Raw genomic sequence first — 13,910 nt, 5'->3', positions numbered from 1 at the left:
ATCAAACACTAGCATAGAATAGATACTTTACGTTAAAGTACATCCTTCACCTATACACAGAGCGAGAGCCAATATATATGAGAATGTAGTCTATTAATTCAAAACTCCATTTTTATCGAAATGTTATTTTCTGTTATTGTTACTTGCTTTATTTAATCACACACAAGGCCATAAACCAAACTACACAAAAGCAGTGGAGTGGCAGTTAGTGTGGCTCCCCTATTTGAATTTTGGACTGTGCTACAGCTTTGGAACTGACACTGCCCCCAGCCTGACCTCTTCGCTCTTCTACATCTTTTATCCACACTCTAATTCACTCCCATTCACAATTGCAGGATTTCTTTGGGCTGCACCCACTCTGTGGAATGCCCTCCCACGTACAATAAGACTCTCCACTAGTCTCCAAACCTTCAAGCATTCCCTGAAAACTCACCTCTTCAGGCAGGTTTATCAAATTTCCGGAACGCCCACATAACCTTTATAAACCTCTGGCCAACATTGCAGTGTGACCACATCATACGGCCCATCAAGAACCTATGCAATCCGGTGGACCATTATGCAATAGAGAACACCTATCCTTGTGTATCAATGCCTACAGGTACTTCCCTATAGGTTGTAAGCTTGCGAGCAGGGCGTTCCTAGCTACAACTTTTGTTTTATCACTGTTGTTTCCAATTGTAAAGCGCAACGGAATTTGCTGCTCTATATAAGAAACTGTTATTATTATTAATAATAATAATAATAATAATAAAAACTGGACATCATTACTTATTACTACATATAGGTTTTAACAGTAGAGTACGGGTTCCGGCTGACACGCCATAGAGTACACACTACAAACACTTTTTTTTATAATATACCGTAGTACATTCAAGGGGTATGCAATACGTTTCCTGATGTGCAGTGCAGTGTGCACAGGTAGAGTAGACACAATCTGACCGTTGTTTGTGAACTGTAATCTCTGACTAAAGTTCTTTTGAAATGTCAAGGCACAGAACTGTATATAAGCCGCAATGCACACCGAAGAAGTCAGCATGTTCACTTCCTTCACAAACTCATTATGGAGCTCAGCAGAAGCTACTGGTCTTCTACAATTGCAAGCGTTGTGGCTGGATGCCCCACCAGCTGACTTGAGAGCAGAATGAGGCTCCGGTGACTTGGTGCTGCAACATAGTGGCCAGGTTTGATGGTGGTCGCTCAAACTCTATCTGGGAGATCTTCATTGGCAATAAATACTGGATCTATAGTTTCCACTGCAAAACCAAACAACAGTCAGCCCAGTGGACCCCAGTTGGAGGTGTGCTGCCACACAAGTTCCAACGTGAGCACAGCGTGGCCAAACAGATGCTAGCTGTTTTTGTGGGCAAGATTGTTCATGTAGCTGCCGTACCACTCGTGCAGCAGCGCAACGTCACTTGGGACTGGTAGGCAAACCAATGCCTGCCACAAGTGTTTGTAGCCATTTCCAGGCACCATCCCAAAAATCACAGTCATGGTGCCCTTCTCCATTATGACAATACTCCTGCCTACAAGTCCAGGAAAGTACTGGATTTTCTGGCCCATGCATGCATCCAGGAGTTTGGTCATCTGCTCTGCAGTCCAGACCTGGCCCCCTGTGACTTCTTCCTGTTCCCACAAATCAAGCACATGGTGCTTGGGGTTCGTTTTGAGGCACCAGAAGTTGTAGTTTCATCCAACATGTAGAAGACATACCTGCTTCGGACTGGTCCAGCTGCTTCACCAAGTAGTTTGAGCGCATGCAACATTGCATAGACTCCTTGAATACTTTGAAATAATGTAATGTTCACTTTGTTTGTTAATATAATACTTTTTTGTGCATCTGGAAAATTATTGCACACCCCTCATACATTTGACAGGCTATAGGCAAGTTATTTTCATCCCTACGTGTTCTCTAGTATTTTAGATTAAACCATTTAAGATTACACATTATCTTACTATTGATATTGGCATGTCCTCCAAGAGGCAAGACACAGATAGGAACCATCCTCAAATAATTAGAGATGTATTATATCATAACAATGCAGACATTGGGTACAGATGTTTCAATGCTAGGACAGTTTTTCAAGGTGCTATGCACTTGTTTGTTTTATATATATGTTGCTTTCTTAATTTTGATCATATAAATAAGTTACTGTATATGCAAAATTGCAATCATTTCATCCTCAGAAATGTCAGAACAAATACTTGACTTTGAGGCTGAGAACCCATCAAAGAGACCTATGTACGATTCATAACTTACCTCCCAAGAAACAGGGGATCCCAGAAGACCTATTGGTGAGAACACAAAAGTCCTCTTCTGCTGTTTCAAAGGGCAGGAATGCAAGTCCATTGTCTGTGAAGTTTTGGTTAATAGCCATTAGGCCCAACTGGTTTGTATTATTACGTAGCTTAGTACCCAGTGCAAAATCACTGCCGTACACTTGACTGCCGTCAACAAACGAGGTGAGAATATTTATCTGCTCTCGGACTGGAGATCCCGGGGTACATACAGGAGAAGAGCGGAACATTGGGATACAGTCACTACGATTTGTAAACCGAGGATCATTGGGTGGAATCTACAAATAAAAAAAAAGCCCAGAAGGCCTGATTTAAGAATATAGGTGTAAAACTAAAATACGAGAAAGTTAAAGCTATAAAAAAGAACAGCTGTCAAACATATTGAACATTCACATTTAGTAACTAAAGGATTCAGTCTAGAATATTGAATGTGTAGGAAACCCAGCTACGTCACAATATTTACCATGATATGGATACGGCACTGGACAGCAGAGAACCCTGGCCAAAGAGGTCATATCAGAACTGAACGCGCAACACACGATTGGCTCACATACTGAGCTTGGACCAGCTTTATAGCCAGGGATGTCCAATTGCTGTCCAGTGCACTGGCTTCACTGTAATAAATGTAATGTAACCATGATTCCAACTACTGTAACTCCAATAAGTGCAATAAAAACCAAGTAAAACTATAAATAATTGTGAAGTGTATCTAAGCAAGTTAATGTAATTATAATATAATGACTTGATGTTTATTATTTACAAATGAAACATTTACTCCAGTTAGAATAATGTAACACACCCATTTGCAATTCAAGAGAGGAAGGGGGTTAGGTTTAGGCACCACCGGGGAGGATTAGGGTTAGGCCACGGGGTGGGGGGCGGGGGTAGGTTTAGTCTGTTGGAAGGGAGGGTTAGGGGGCATTGGGGAAAGGTGAGGATACTTACCTTGCCCCTGACGAGATTCTCACCATTGGGATGCTGCGGTCTGTATTATGGCCGCCGGCATCCCTACTGTCGACATATGCGACCAAACCCGGTCCCTAGGAATACCCTTGCAGTCCATTTGCATCATTTCTACCCCCAACATTTGTAAAACAAAACATCTGTAATGAATATAATTGTCAATAGATAAAATGTTTAGGCGCCGATATAAATAAAAATCACACAAGAATAGGGTTATAAATTACATATTACAATTTAAGAAAACTGGAAAATTAAAGCTATAGCCCACATATTATTTCTTAGTATTTTTTTAGATTATTACTGAATTAATAAACTGTCAACACTTATTTACCCTGAGAGGAAAGCATGGAGGTTCCCGGGCACAGCTGGTATCACAATCCACACCCTCGAGGAACGTAGAATGTGCAGGGGTCTCAGGAGAGAGGTCGAGGTCGTGATCTGTCCATTGTCCCCACTGCATGAAGATAAGTGCTCGAGCACTGTCCAGGGTAATATTTTCAGTGGGGAATCGCACAATCCTATTGGATACGTCACGTGCCTAATTATACAATAAGAGATGGTGCAGATATTTAGAAAATAGACACACAATATTGGTTATCTTTATTTACCTATGCTCTCCATGCATGACCTATCTTAACTGTTGTCTCTAAGGGGGAGATGTATCAAACCTTCAAAAGATTACAATTTGACCATAGCAGTCAACCAGCTTCTACTGTAACTATTATTTGTCAAGTACATTCTAAAAATGTTAGCTAGAAGCTTATTGATTGCTATGGGCAACTTCTGCATCTTTTCTCTGTAGATGTTTTGATACATCTCCCCCTATGCAATTTCTTCTTCTTCTAGGATTACCCACGTCCAAGTGTAGTCCTGATGCTTGCTTTGATGGCCATGTCTTAATATTTTTAGATGAAACTAATACAGTGCAAGTTGTTGACAGTACAGCTATCTATAGATACTTTATAATGTGTTCTCTTACACTTAGTGATGTGTCCTGGAATTTAGATTTAAATGCTTTATTTTGAAATTTGCGTTTTGTGATGGGCAGTGTAATTATTAAAATTTGTTCTTGCTTACCAAGGGCAGAGGGAACCCATTGATTCGACGGTTTTCAGTCCAACCACGAGGAACGGACAGACCGTCCTCGTACTGTGCTGGCAACAAGCGCGTGAACCCAGTGTTAGAAGCTCCAAGATTTGGATTTTTCCTGTAAATATATAATCATACACCTGTAATTATACACTGACAACATCCAGTATAAGCTACTTCCGGGTTTATGTACTAAGCCTGGGAGACAGCTGAAGTGGACAGAGATAACGTACCAATTAATCAGCTCCTAACTGCCATGTTATAGTCTGTAGGTGGGATGTATTAAAATACATTGCCGCAGCGATGCTAATCGCATATGTACTAACATATATGATTAACATTGCAAACTATCATAATGTATACAGGAATTATCCAGATATCGCACCCATATCATTTGTATTTTGACTAATCCGTTAAATATCCAGCACCTCGTCTCTGACTCTTTGTGCTGATTAGTCTGGTGCTGGCTTAAAACCTGTATACACTTTATAGTGCTTACCTGTTACTATTGTGTCCCAAACTCCTTGTTTACACAATATTAAGGAGTCAGGTTGGCACAGTAAAAGGTTTAGAGGTGTCACATATAGAATATTAAGTGTGTACCTATGATATTAAATCCCAACAATAGCTGATAGGCACAAGTGAAATAAAGGGATCCACAAACCTTTTCTATACTGTTGCCAGTAACACACTATAACATATGCTATAAGGGAATAAAGGGGGTAATTCCAAGTTAATCGCAGCAGGAAATTTTTTAGCAATTGGGCAAAACCATGTGCACTGCAGGGGGGGGGGGCAGATATAACATTTGCAGAGAGAGTTAGATTTGGGTAGGTTATTTTGTTTCTGTGCAGGGTAAATACTGGCTGCTTTATTTTTACACTGCAATTTAGATTGCAGATTGAACTCACCACTCCCAAATCTATCTCTCTCTGCACATGTTATATCTGCCTCCCCTGCACTGCACATGGTTTTGCCCAATTGCTAAAAAATTTTATGCTGCGATCAACTTGGAATTACCCCCAAAGTGTATGCACTAATAAGGGACTCTCCTAGTTTGGGACACAATAGTAACATGTAAGCACTATAAAGTGTATACAGGTTTTAAGCCAGCACCAGACTAATCAGCACAAAGAGTCAGAGACGAGGTGCTGGATATTTAACGGATTAGTCAAAATACAAATGATATGGGTGCGATATCTGGATAATTCCTGTATACATTATGATAGTATACTATCTATTAAATATTAATAGATTGACAGTAACATACTATCTGACCTCTGTATTATGCAAAGAACTGATGAATAGATTCAACTAATAGGATACTTTATTATAGATTTTCACAGGGATACATTGTGATATGAGCATAATTGAAATGTGACAATCTTTTTCCTCTTGTACGGTCTATGTGAATCAAATTAATAACAGAAAGTAACACTTTGAGGACATAAAGGACAATACTTAACACTGCAGCGGTGGGCTACATAGCCTTTATTTATAGGAAACCTCCTAGATACCAATCGTAACAGTCTCGGTTTTTAAATAATAAAGATTAGTTTTAAACACTTTTTCTTTCTTATCATCACACTATTCTTTTTAATATTTCATATTGGCTGATTAAGAATTTTTGCATGAGTATATGCTAATAAAAGTTACGTTTTAAATTTATTGTGAAGTTCTCAGTGCACCCAGAATAGAGCTTTTGCTTCTTCTGTGTGTTTTGTGTCTTAGTATCTAAGCTTTGGGTGGCACTCCCTAATCGGCTACATTGCCAATTTGAGGCTATAGAATAAGGGAATAAGGGAAAGAGAACAATTTGTAGAAATAAAAGTTACTGGTGCGGGATTACTTCTTGTTGTGTGTACCTTATGGGCATATTATTTCATGGACAGATAGATCACAACTGAGAATTAGAAATGTTCAGGGGGGGTGATTCCGAGTTGTTTGCTCGCTAGCTGCTTTTAGCAGCATTGCACATGCTAAGCCGCCCACCTTCTGGGAGTGTATCTTAGCTTAGCAGAACTGCGAACGAAAGATTCGCTAATTTTCTCATAACGATTACCCCGCAGTTTCTGAGTAGCTCCAGACTTACTCTGCCATTGCGACCAGCTCAGTCCTTTTCGTTCCTGATTTGACGTCACAAACACACCCAGCGTTCGCCCAGCCACTCCCCCGTTTCTCCAGACACTCCCGCGTTTTTCCCTGAAACGCCTGCGTTTTTCCGCACACTCCCAGAAAACGGCCAGTTTCCGCCCAGAAACACCCACTTCCTGTCAATCACACTCCGATCAGCAGAACGATTTAAAAACTTCGTTAGGCAGTGAGTAAAATACCAAACTTTTGTGCTAATTTACTTGGCGCAGGCGCACTGCATACATTGCGCATGCGCAGTTTGCGATTAATTGCTCCGTAGCGGAAAAAAATAACGAGCGAACAACTCGGAATGACCCCCAGTGTTTGTACGGTTTAAACTTTTCATTCTAAAGTTTTAAGAGATTGGTGTGTTTTTTTAGTTATGTTTATTTTATTTCGTTTTTAAATTCTCATAGCCTCTTTCACCATTTACCCTAATAATGCTTGGAAAAAATATATACAGTATGTCCCCATGCTGGAGATATATTTTGCAACAACATTATATACAATATTAATTAGTCCATCAGCGCATCCCATTTGCAATAATCTGTCTGGGGTTGTGGTGACACCTCCTCCCTGTTAAACTGGGAATACATAAGGGGGAGTGGACGTCACAAATGGTTCAGTGTTATTTTTTAAGCTTTATGGATCCAACATATTAAATCTAGAATTAAAGCAAAGATTGTCAAGAACATAGATACATGTATTCAGACTCATTGCAGAAAGTCTATGTCTTCTAGAGCACACCTATAAAAATGGCTGATTGGTTTATGTATATTGGATTGGAAACTAGGGGGAAATATATCAAATCTTGGAGAGAGATCAAGTAGACAAGTTGCTCAAAGGCAACAATCAGCCTGTAAAAAGTCAGTTAGGAGTTGATTGATTGGTATGAGCAGCTTCTCCACTTTATCTTTTTCCGAGATTTGATAAATCTCCCACTTAATATTACCATGAATTACTCATGCAAAAAAAACTGACTTTGAGTCGCATGTCAACCCAAAAGCAGACGGAGGCTCTGTGCAGTGTCAGATATCTCTTTCTGTAAAATGGGTGCTTCTAGTTGTCAACATGGCGGCACTGTGCGGACGCACTGAATGTATCTGTCTCGTGTGAGTGTGGGCATGTAACCAGTCTTTGAGAACTGCAGATAGCGATAGGATGCATGTATCACCAATTGCTGGAAGGATGGTCCCTGCAAAGAATTCAGAATGTCCCTACTTCTAGTGGAACCTGCAACAGACACCTCTCAAGATTATTACCTCTCCTTTTAATGCCATTTTAGTGATGTCCTACAATAGGTACTTGTCCAGTTCCTCTTCCTGACTCGGTTGTCTCTAGATCACCCCAATACTAAGAATCGCCTTCTCCCCTGTTTCTATGGTAACCCAAAGGGCCTCAGTTTTTTCTTCAATACTCTAGTTTGGGGGAGCATGAACCATCTATGGCAACAAACTATTAGGTTCTGTACCATTGATTGCTTTTACCAACAAGGGTGTGCACATGTGCAGAAGAGACTTGGTAGGAGGTGTACTAAGCAGTGATAAAAGTGGAGAAGTGAGCCAGTGGAGAAGTTGCCCAGGGCAACCAATCAGCTTTGATGTAACATTTATAATTTGCATACTATAAAAGCAAACAGAGCCGCTGATTGGTTGCCATGGGCAGCTTCTCCACTGGCCCACTTCTCCACTTTTATAACTGTCCCTTACAGCTGGGTAGTTTCCAATGACACATGTGTGGCGGCTGAGCTGGCCTTGTTCTGAGCTTAGTTTAACTTATGACTCAGGGGGTGGGGCTTGGGGAGGAGTCTCTGTCAGCATCCTGACCCCCATGCGCCACAGGAGCCGTGGGCGGTGCATGGGGGCTGCTGACTAACAGCTGAGCCTGTCAAATCAGCTCAACAATAGAGCTCTGTATGTGTGCGGTAAGAACCAGGGCTACAGTGGTGCAGGGCTGCTGATTGACATCTAAGCCTGTCAATTCAGCTACAGAGGGAGGTGAGCCATCCAGTACTCTATGGGCCTAATTCAGATGTTAATGGATCTTGCAGGGCTGCTGCTTTCTTGGAAGCAGGAGCCATACACAAATATGTTAATGCGTCAGGGGATGTCTGATATAAGTGGATGCCTCCTAGTTGCATTAGTGATCTGTGCTGCTTCCTAGGAAGCAGCATCATATAACCTGTGACACCACAATTCAGCTGCATGGCCCATTGGGTCACAAAAATCAGCTGCCACAGTTCCTACAAAGATACCATGAAATCTCCATTTTTTGAGGGATACCCTGGCCTTGGCATTCCTCACAAAACTTTAGCAACACGCCTCTGTTTTTTCGCCCACAGTTGGCTGCAGACTGTCAATCAACTGACGTCTGCAGTCAATCTGCAACCGACGTTGCAAGACCCATACTGCACATGCGCAGTAAGGGTCCCGAACATGCACAAAATACCAAACATCTGTAATTTGAGACATGCAAAGCTCCTGCGTCAGGATCTGAAACAGGCCCTATATGTGCATGAGCAGGGGTGCGCAGGGCTGCTGGCTGACAGCCTACTAGCTCCATGCAGCAGCAGTACTCTGAAAATGAAAAAACATTGGGCCCATGGCTACCATATTGCTCTCCGCCATTAGTGGTAAAACTAGTTCTCACTGACTATAGACCATCGATGATTTTAAATCAATGATGGTCAATGGGCAACCCTAGTGCTCCCCACCTATACAGTTAGAGGAGACTGCTGCTGATGCTCCTCAGTGGGCCTATCTGACCCCCTGCAGTCTGCAGCCCAGCACACAGTGTGCTGGGCTGGGGAGAGAGTCTGCTGCTGCTGACAGGTAAGACGGGGGTGGAAGCGGACCCGGGCCCATCCAACAAGCTCAGGCTTGGGTAATTAGTAACAGTTACCCCTCTTCTTGGTGGCCCTGCACACATTCACACTCACCAAAGCATGGCTGATATAGAGTTCATCAACGGCAGCACCCCATGTAGCTCTGCCTCTGCTTTGCCCCCATCACTGTGTAACTACTCCTCCACCCCATATAGCTCTGCCCCCATGTTGTTCTAATTGTACGGCCAGAATTACAGCCACTTCCTTACAGCTTGCAGATTAATAGAAAATGTGTTGAATGAGATGGGCTGGGTGCAAGGCCGGCAAGGCCCTGTAACTTCTCCGAACCCCATAGCAACTGCACCCTCTGCACTTACAGTAGCTACTGCCCTGTGGGAAGCACATGTTTTGCACTTTCTTAAATGAGCGTGGAAAGGATTTTTAATAAGAAATAACTGTAGAGATGTGCGGCGGGCACTTTTCGTGTTTTGTGTTTTGGTTCTGGTTCCATCCTCGTGTTTTGGATCTGGATTGGTTTTGCCAAAACCACCCTTTCGTGTTTTGGTTTTAGTTTTGGTTTTGGATCTGGATGATTTTTGAAAAAACATAAAAACAGCTAAAAATCACAGAATTTGGGGGTAATTTTGATCCTACGGTATTATTAACCTCAATAACATTCATTTCCAGTCTATTCTGAACACCTCACACCTCACAATATTGTTTTTAGGCCAAAAGGTTGCACCAAGGTTGCTGGATGACTAAGCTAAGCGACACAAGTGTGCGACACAAACACCTGGCCCATCTAGGAGTGGCACTGCAGTGGCAGAGAGGTTGGTAGATTTAAAAAATAGGCCCCAAACAGCACATCGTGCAAAGAAGTAAAAGAAGTGCAATGAGGTAGCTGTATGACTAAGCTAAGTGACACAAGTGTGCTACACAAACAACATGGGACGCGCTGGAATTTGCCCAGATGTAATACATGCACAATATTGGTGGCACAGGAGAGTGTATTCCTAAACCACACACACGGCAAAGCCTGTAAAATTAATTTGGATAATAATAACCCTTTTATTTGGAGCTATTATAATAATATGCAGCACAGGCGAGCGTATCCCTACACCACACAGGGCAAACTCTGTAAAAATTATTTGGATAATAATATAAGTAATGTATATAACGTTTTTATTTGGAGTAAATAATATACAGCACAGGACACCACCACTGGACTTATGGCAGCACAAGATAGCACCACTGGACTGGACTTATACGGCAGTACCCCTGCTTCTACAGCAGTACCTCTGGAGTTGTTCGGCAGTGTCAGACAGGATGGCACTTTAAAAAACTAGTCCCCAAAAAGCACATGATGCAAAGAAGAAAAAGAGGTTCAAGATGGAATTGTCCTTGGTCCCTCCCACACTTATGTTGTATAGACAGGACATGCACACTTTAACAAACCAATCATTTCAGTGACAGGGTCTGCCACACAACTGTGGCTGAAATGACTGGTTTGTTTGGGCCCCCACCAAAAAAGAAGCAATCAATTTCTCCTTGCACAAACTGACTCTACAGAGACAAGATGCCGACCTCATCCTCATCCTCCAATTCCTCACCCCTTTCAGTGTGTACATCCTCCTCCTCACAGAGTATTAATTCGTCCCCACTGGAATCCACCATCACAGGCCCCTGTGTACTTTCTGGAGGCAATTGCTGGTAAAGGTCTTCCCGGAGGAATTTATCATTCATTTTGATGAACATCCTCGTCTCCACATTTTGGGGAGGTAACCTCCTACGCCGATCGCTGACAAGGTTAACGGCTGCACTAAACACTCTTTCGGAGTACACACTGGAGGGGGGCAACTTAGGTAAAATAAAGCCAGTTTGTGTAAGGGCCTCCAAATTGCCTCTTTTTCCTGCCAGTATACGTACGGACTATCTGACATGCCTACTTGGATGCGATCACTCATATAATCCTCCACCATTCTTTCAATGGTGACAGAATCATATGCAGTGACAGTAGACATATCAGTAATCATTGGCAGGTCCTTCAGTCCAGGCCAGATGTCAGCACTCACTCCTGACTGCCCTGCATCACCGCCAGCGCGTGGGCTAGGAAATCTTATCCTTTTCCTTGCAGCCCCAGTTGCGGGAGAAAATGAAGGAGGAGCTGTTGACGGGTCACGTTCCGCTTGAGTTGACAATTTTCTCACCAGCAGGTCTTTGAACCTCTGCAGACTTGTGTCTGCCGGAAAGAGAGATGCAACGTAGGCTTTAAACCTAGGATCGAGCAACCGTCCAGTGTTGGGAAGGTCAGGCATCGCAACCGACGATACACTTGGACTCTCCTTGGGGATTTGTGATACCATCTTACATACCAGTTCTTTGCTGTGCTTTTTCCACCTTAACTCTTATCATTTTTCTAGCGGGAGGATGAGGGCTTCCATCGTCATGTGAAGCTGAACCACTAGTCATGAACATGGGCCAGGGCCTTAGCCGTTCCTTGCCACTCCGTGTCGTAAATGGCATATTGGCAAGTTTACATTTCTCATCAGCCCATTTAAAAAAAAAAATTGGGGGGCTTTTTACTGAACTTTGGCGTTTTGGATTTTACATGCCCTCTACTATCACATTGGGCATCGGCCTTGGCAGACGACGATGATGGGATTTCATTGTCTATGTCATGACTAGTGGCAGCATCTTCAGCACTAGGAGGAAGTGGTTCTTGATCTTTCCCTATTTTACCCTTCAAATTTTTGTTCTCCATTATTTTTCTGGAGTTATATAACAATATGCGGTACAGGAGAGTGTACCTCTACACCACACAGGGCAAACCCTGTGAAAATTATTTGGAGTAAATAATATACAGGACAGCACCACTGAACTTATAAGGCAGCACCACTGGACTGGTTTTATACGGCAGGATCACTGGAATTATACGGCAGGATCACTGGAATTATAAAGCAGGATCACTGGAGTTATACGCCAGTACCACTGGAATTATATGGCAGGATCACTGGAATTATACGGCAGGATCACTGGAATTATATGGCAGGATCACTGGATTTATACGCCAGTAGCACTGGAATTATACGGCAGGATCACTGGAATTATACGATAGTACCACTGGAATTATACGGCAGGATCACTGGAATTATACGCCAGTACCACTGGAATTATACAGCAGGATCACTGGATTTATACGCCAGTACCACTGTAATTATACGGCAGGATCACTGGATTTATATGGCAGTACCACTGGACATATACGGCAGTATCACTGGACTGGATTTATACGCCAGTACCACTGGAATTATGCGACAGGATCACTGGAATTATACATCAGTACCACTGGACTTATACGGCAGTAACACTGGACATATATGGCAGTATCACTGGACTGGATTTATACGCCAGTACCACTGGAATTATACGGCAGGATCACTGGAATTGTACGGCAGGATCACTGGAATTGTACGGCAGGATCACTAGAATTATACTGTAGGATCACTGGAATTATACGGCAGGATCACTGGAATTATACGGCAGGATCACTGGATTTATACACCAGTAGTACCACTAGAATTATATGGCAGTACCACTGGACATATATACGGCAGTATCACTGGACTGGATTTATATGCCAGTACCACTGGAATTATACGGCAGGATCACTGGAATTATACGGCAGGATTACTGGACATATACGGCAGGATCACTGGAATTTATACGGCAGGATCACTGGAATTATACAGCAGGATCACTGGTTATACGGCAGGATCACTGGATTTATACACCAGTACCACTGGAATTATACAGCAGGATAACTGGAATTATACGGCAGGATCACTGGAATTATATGGCAAAATCACTGCATTTATACCCCAGTACCACTGGAATTATAGGGCAGGATTACTGGAATTATACGCCAGTACCACTGGAATTATACTGCAGGATCACTGGAATTATATGGCAGCATCACTGGACTGGATTTATATGCCAGTACCACTGGAATTATATGGTAGGATCACTGGAATTATATGGCAGGATACTGAATTTATACGGCAGTACCGCTGGACATATACGACAGTATCAATGGACATATACGGCAGTATCAATGGACATATACGGCAGTATCACTGGACATATACGGCAGTAGCACTGGACAAATACAGTAGCACAGGGACACCACCACTGGACTGATGCAGGACAACACAGCACCACTGGAATGGACTGGATTTATACTGCAGCACTGGACATATGGCAGCAGAGGACACCACCACTGTGACTGGACTGATACAGCACAAGACACTAGCACTGAACTGATGCAGCACAACACAGCACCACTGGACTGGATTTATACAGCATCACTGGACATATGGCAGCAGAGGACACAACCACTGTGACTGAACTGATGCAGCACAAGACACTAACACTGAACTGATGAAGGATACAGGACGGAGACACGTCCTCTCTCTACACTCTCTAATGCTGGAGTGAAAATGGCAGCGACATGCGGCGACTTATACAGAGTCCAAACCCTGCAAAAATCCGACAGCAGGATGATTAAATTTTGCCTCGTTCTGGTTTCCGAGTCAGGCGGGAAAAC

The 13,910-nt window shown here is 42.7% G+C and overlaps 1 protein-coding gene across 1 annotated transcript in view; it reads right to left on the bottom strand.

Moving 5' to 3' along the window:
• The window catches only part of LOC135049954 (myeloperoxidase-like), a 38,820-nt gene that overhangs the window by 12,466 nt on the left and 12,444 nt on the right, over positions 1-13,910 (bottom strand). The window contains exons 6-8 of the mRNA XM_063955991.1: positions 4,339-4,468; positions 3,593-3,799; positions 2,261-2,576 (exon numbers count right to left, since the gene is read on the bottom strand). Coding sequence (XP_063812061.1) covers positions 2,261-2,576; positions 3,593-3,799; positions 4,339-4,468 — 653 coding nt within the window. The remainder of the gene's footprint in view (positions 1-2,260; positions 2,577-3,592; positions 3,800-4,338; positions 4,469-13,910) is intronic.

Source organism: Pseudophryne corroboree, chromosome 2, assembly GCF_028390025.1.
Source record: "Pseudophryne corroboree isolate aPseCor3 chromosome 2, aPseCor3.hap2, whole genome shotgun sequence".
Lineage (NCBI taxonomy): Eukaryota > Metazoa > Chordata > Amphibia > Anura > Myobatrachidae > Pseudophryne > Pseudophryne corroboree.
Note: the sequence above shows the minus strand (reverse complement) of the source record. Positions and strands in the feature narration are given on the sequence as shown.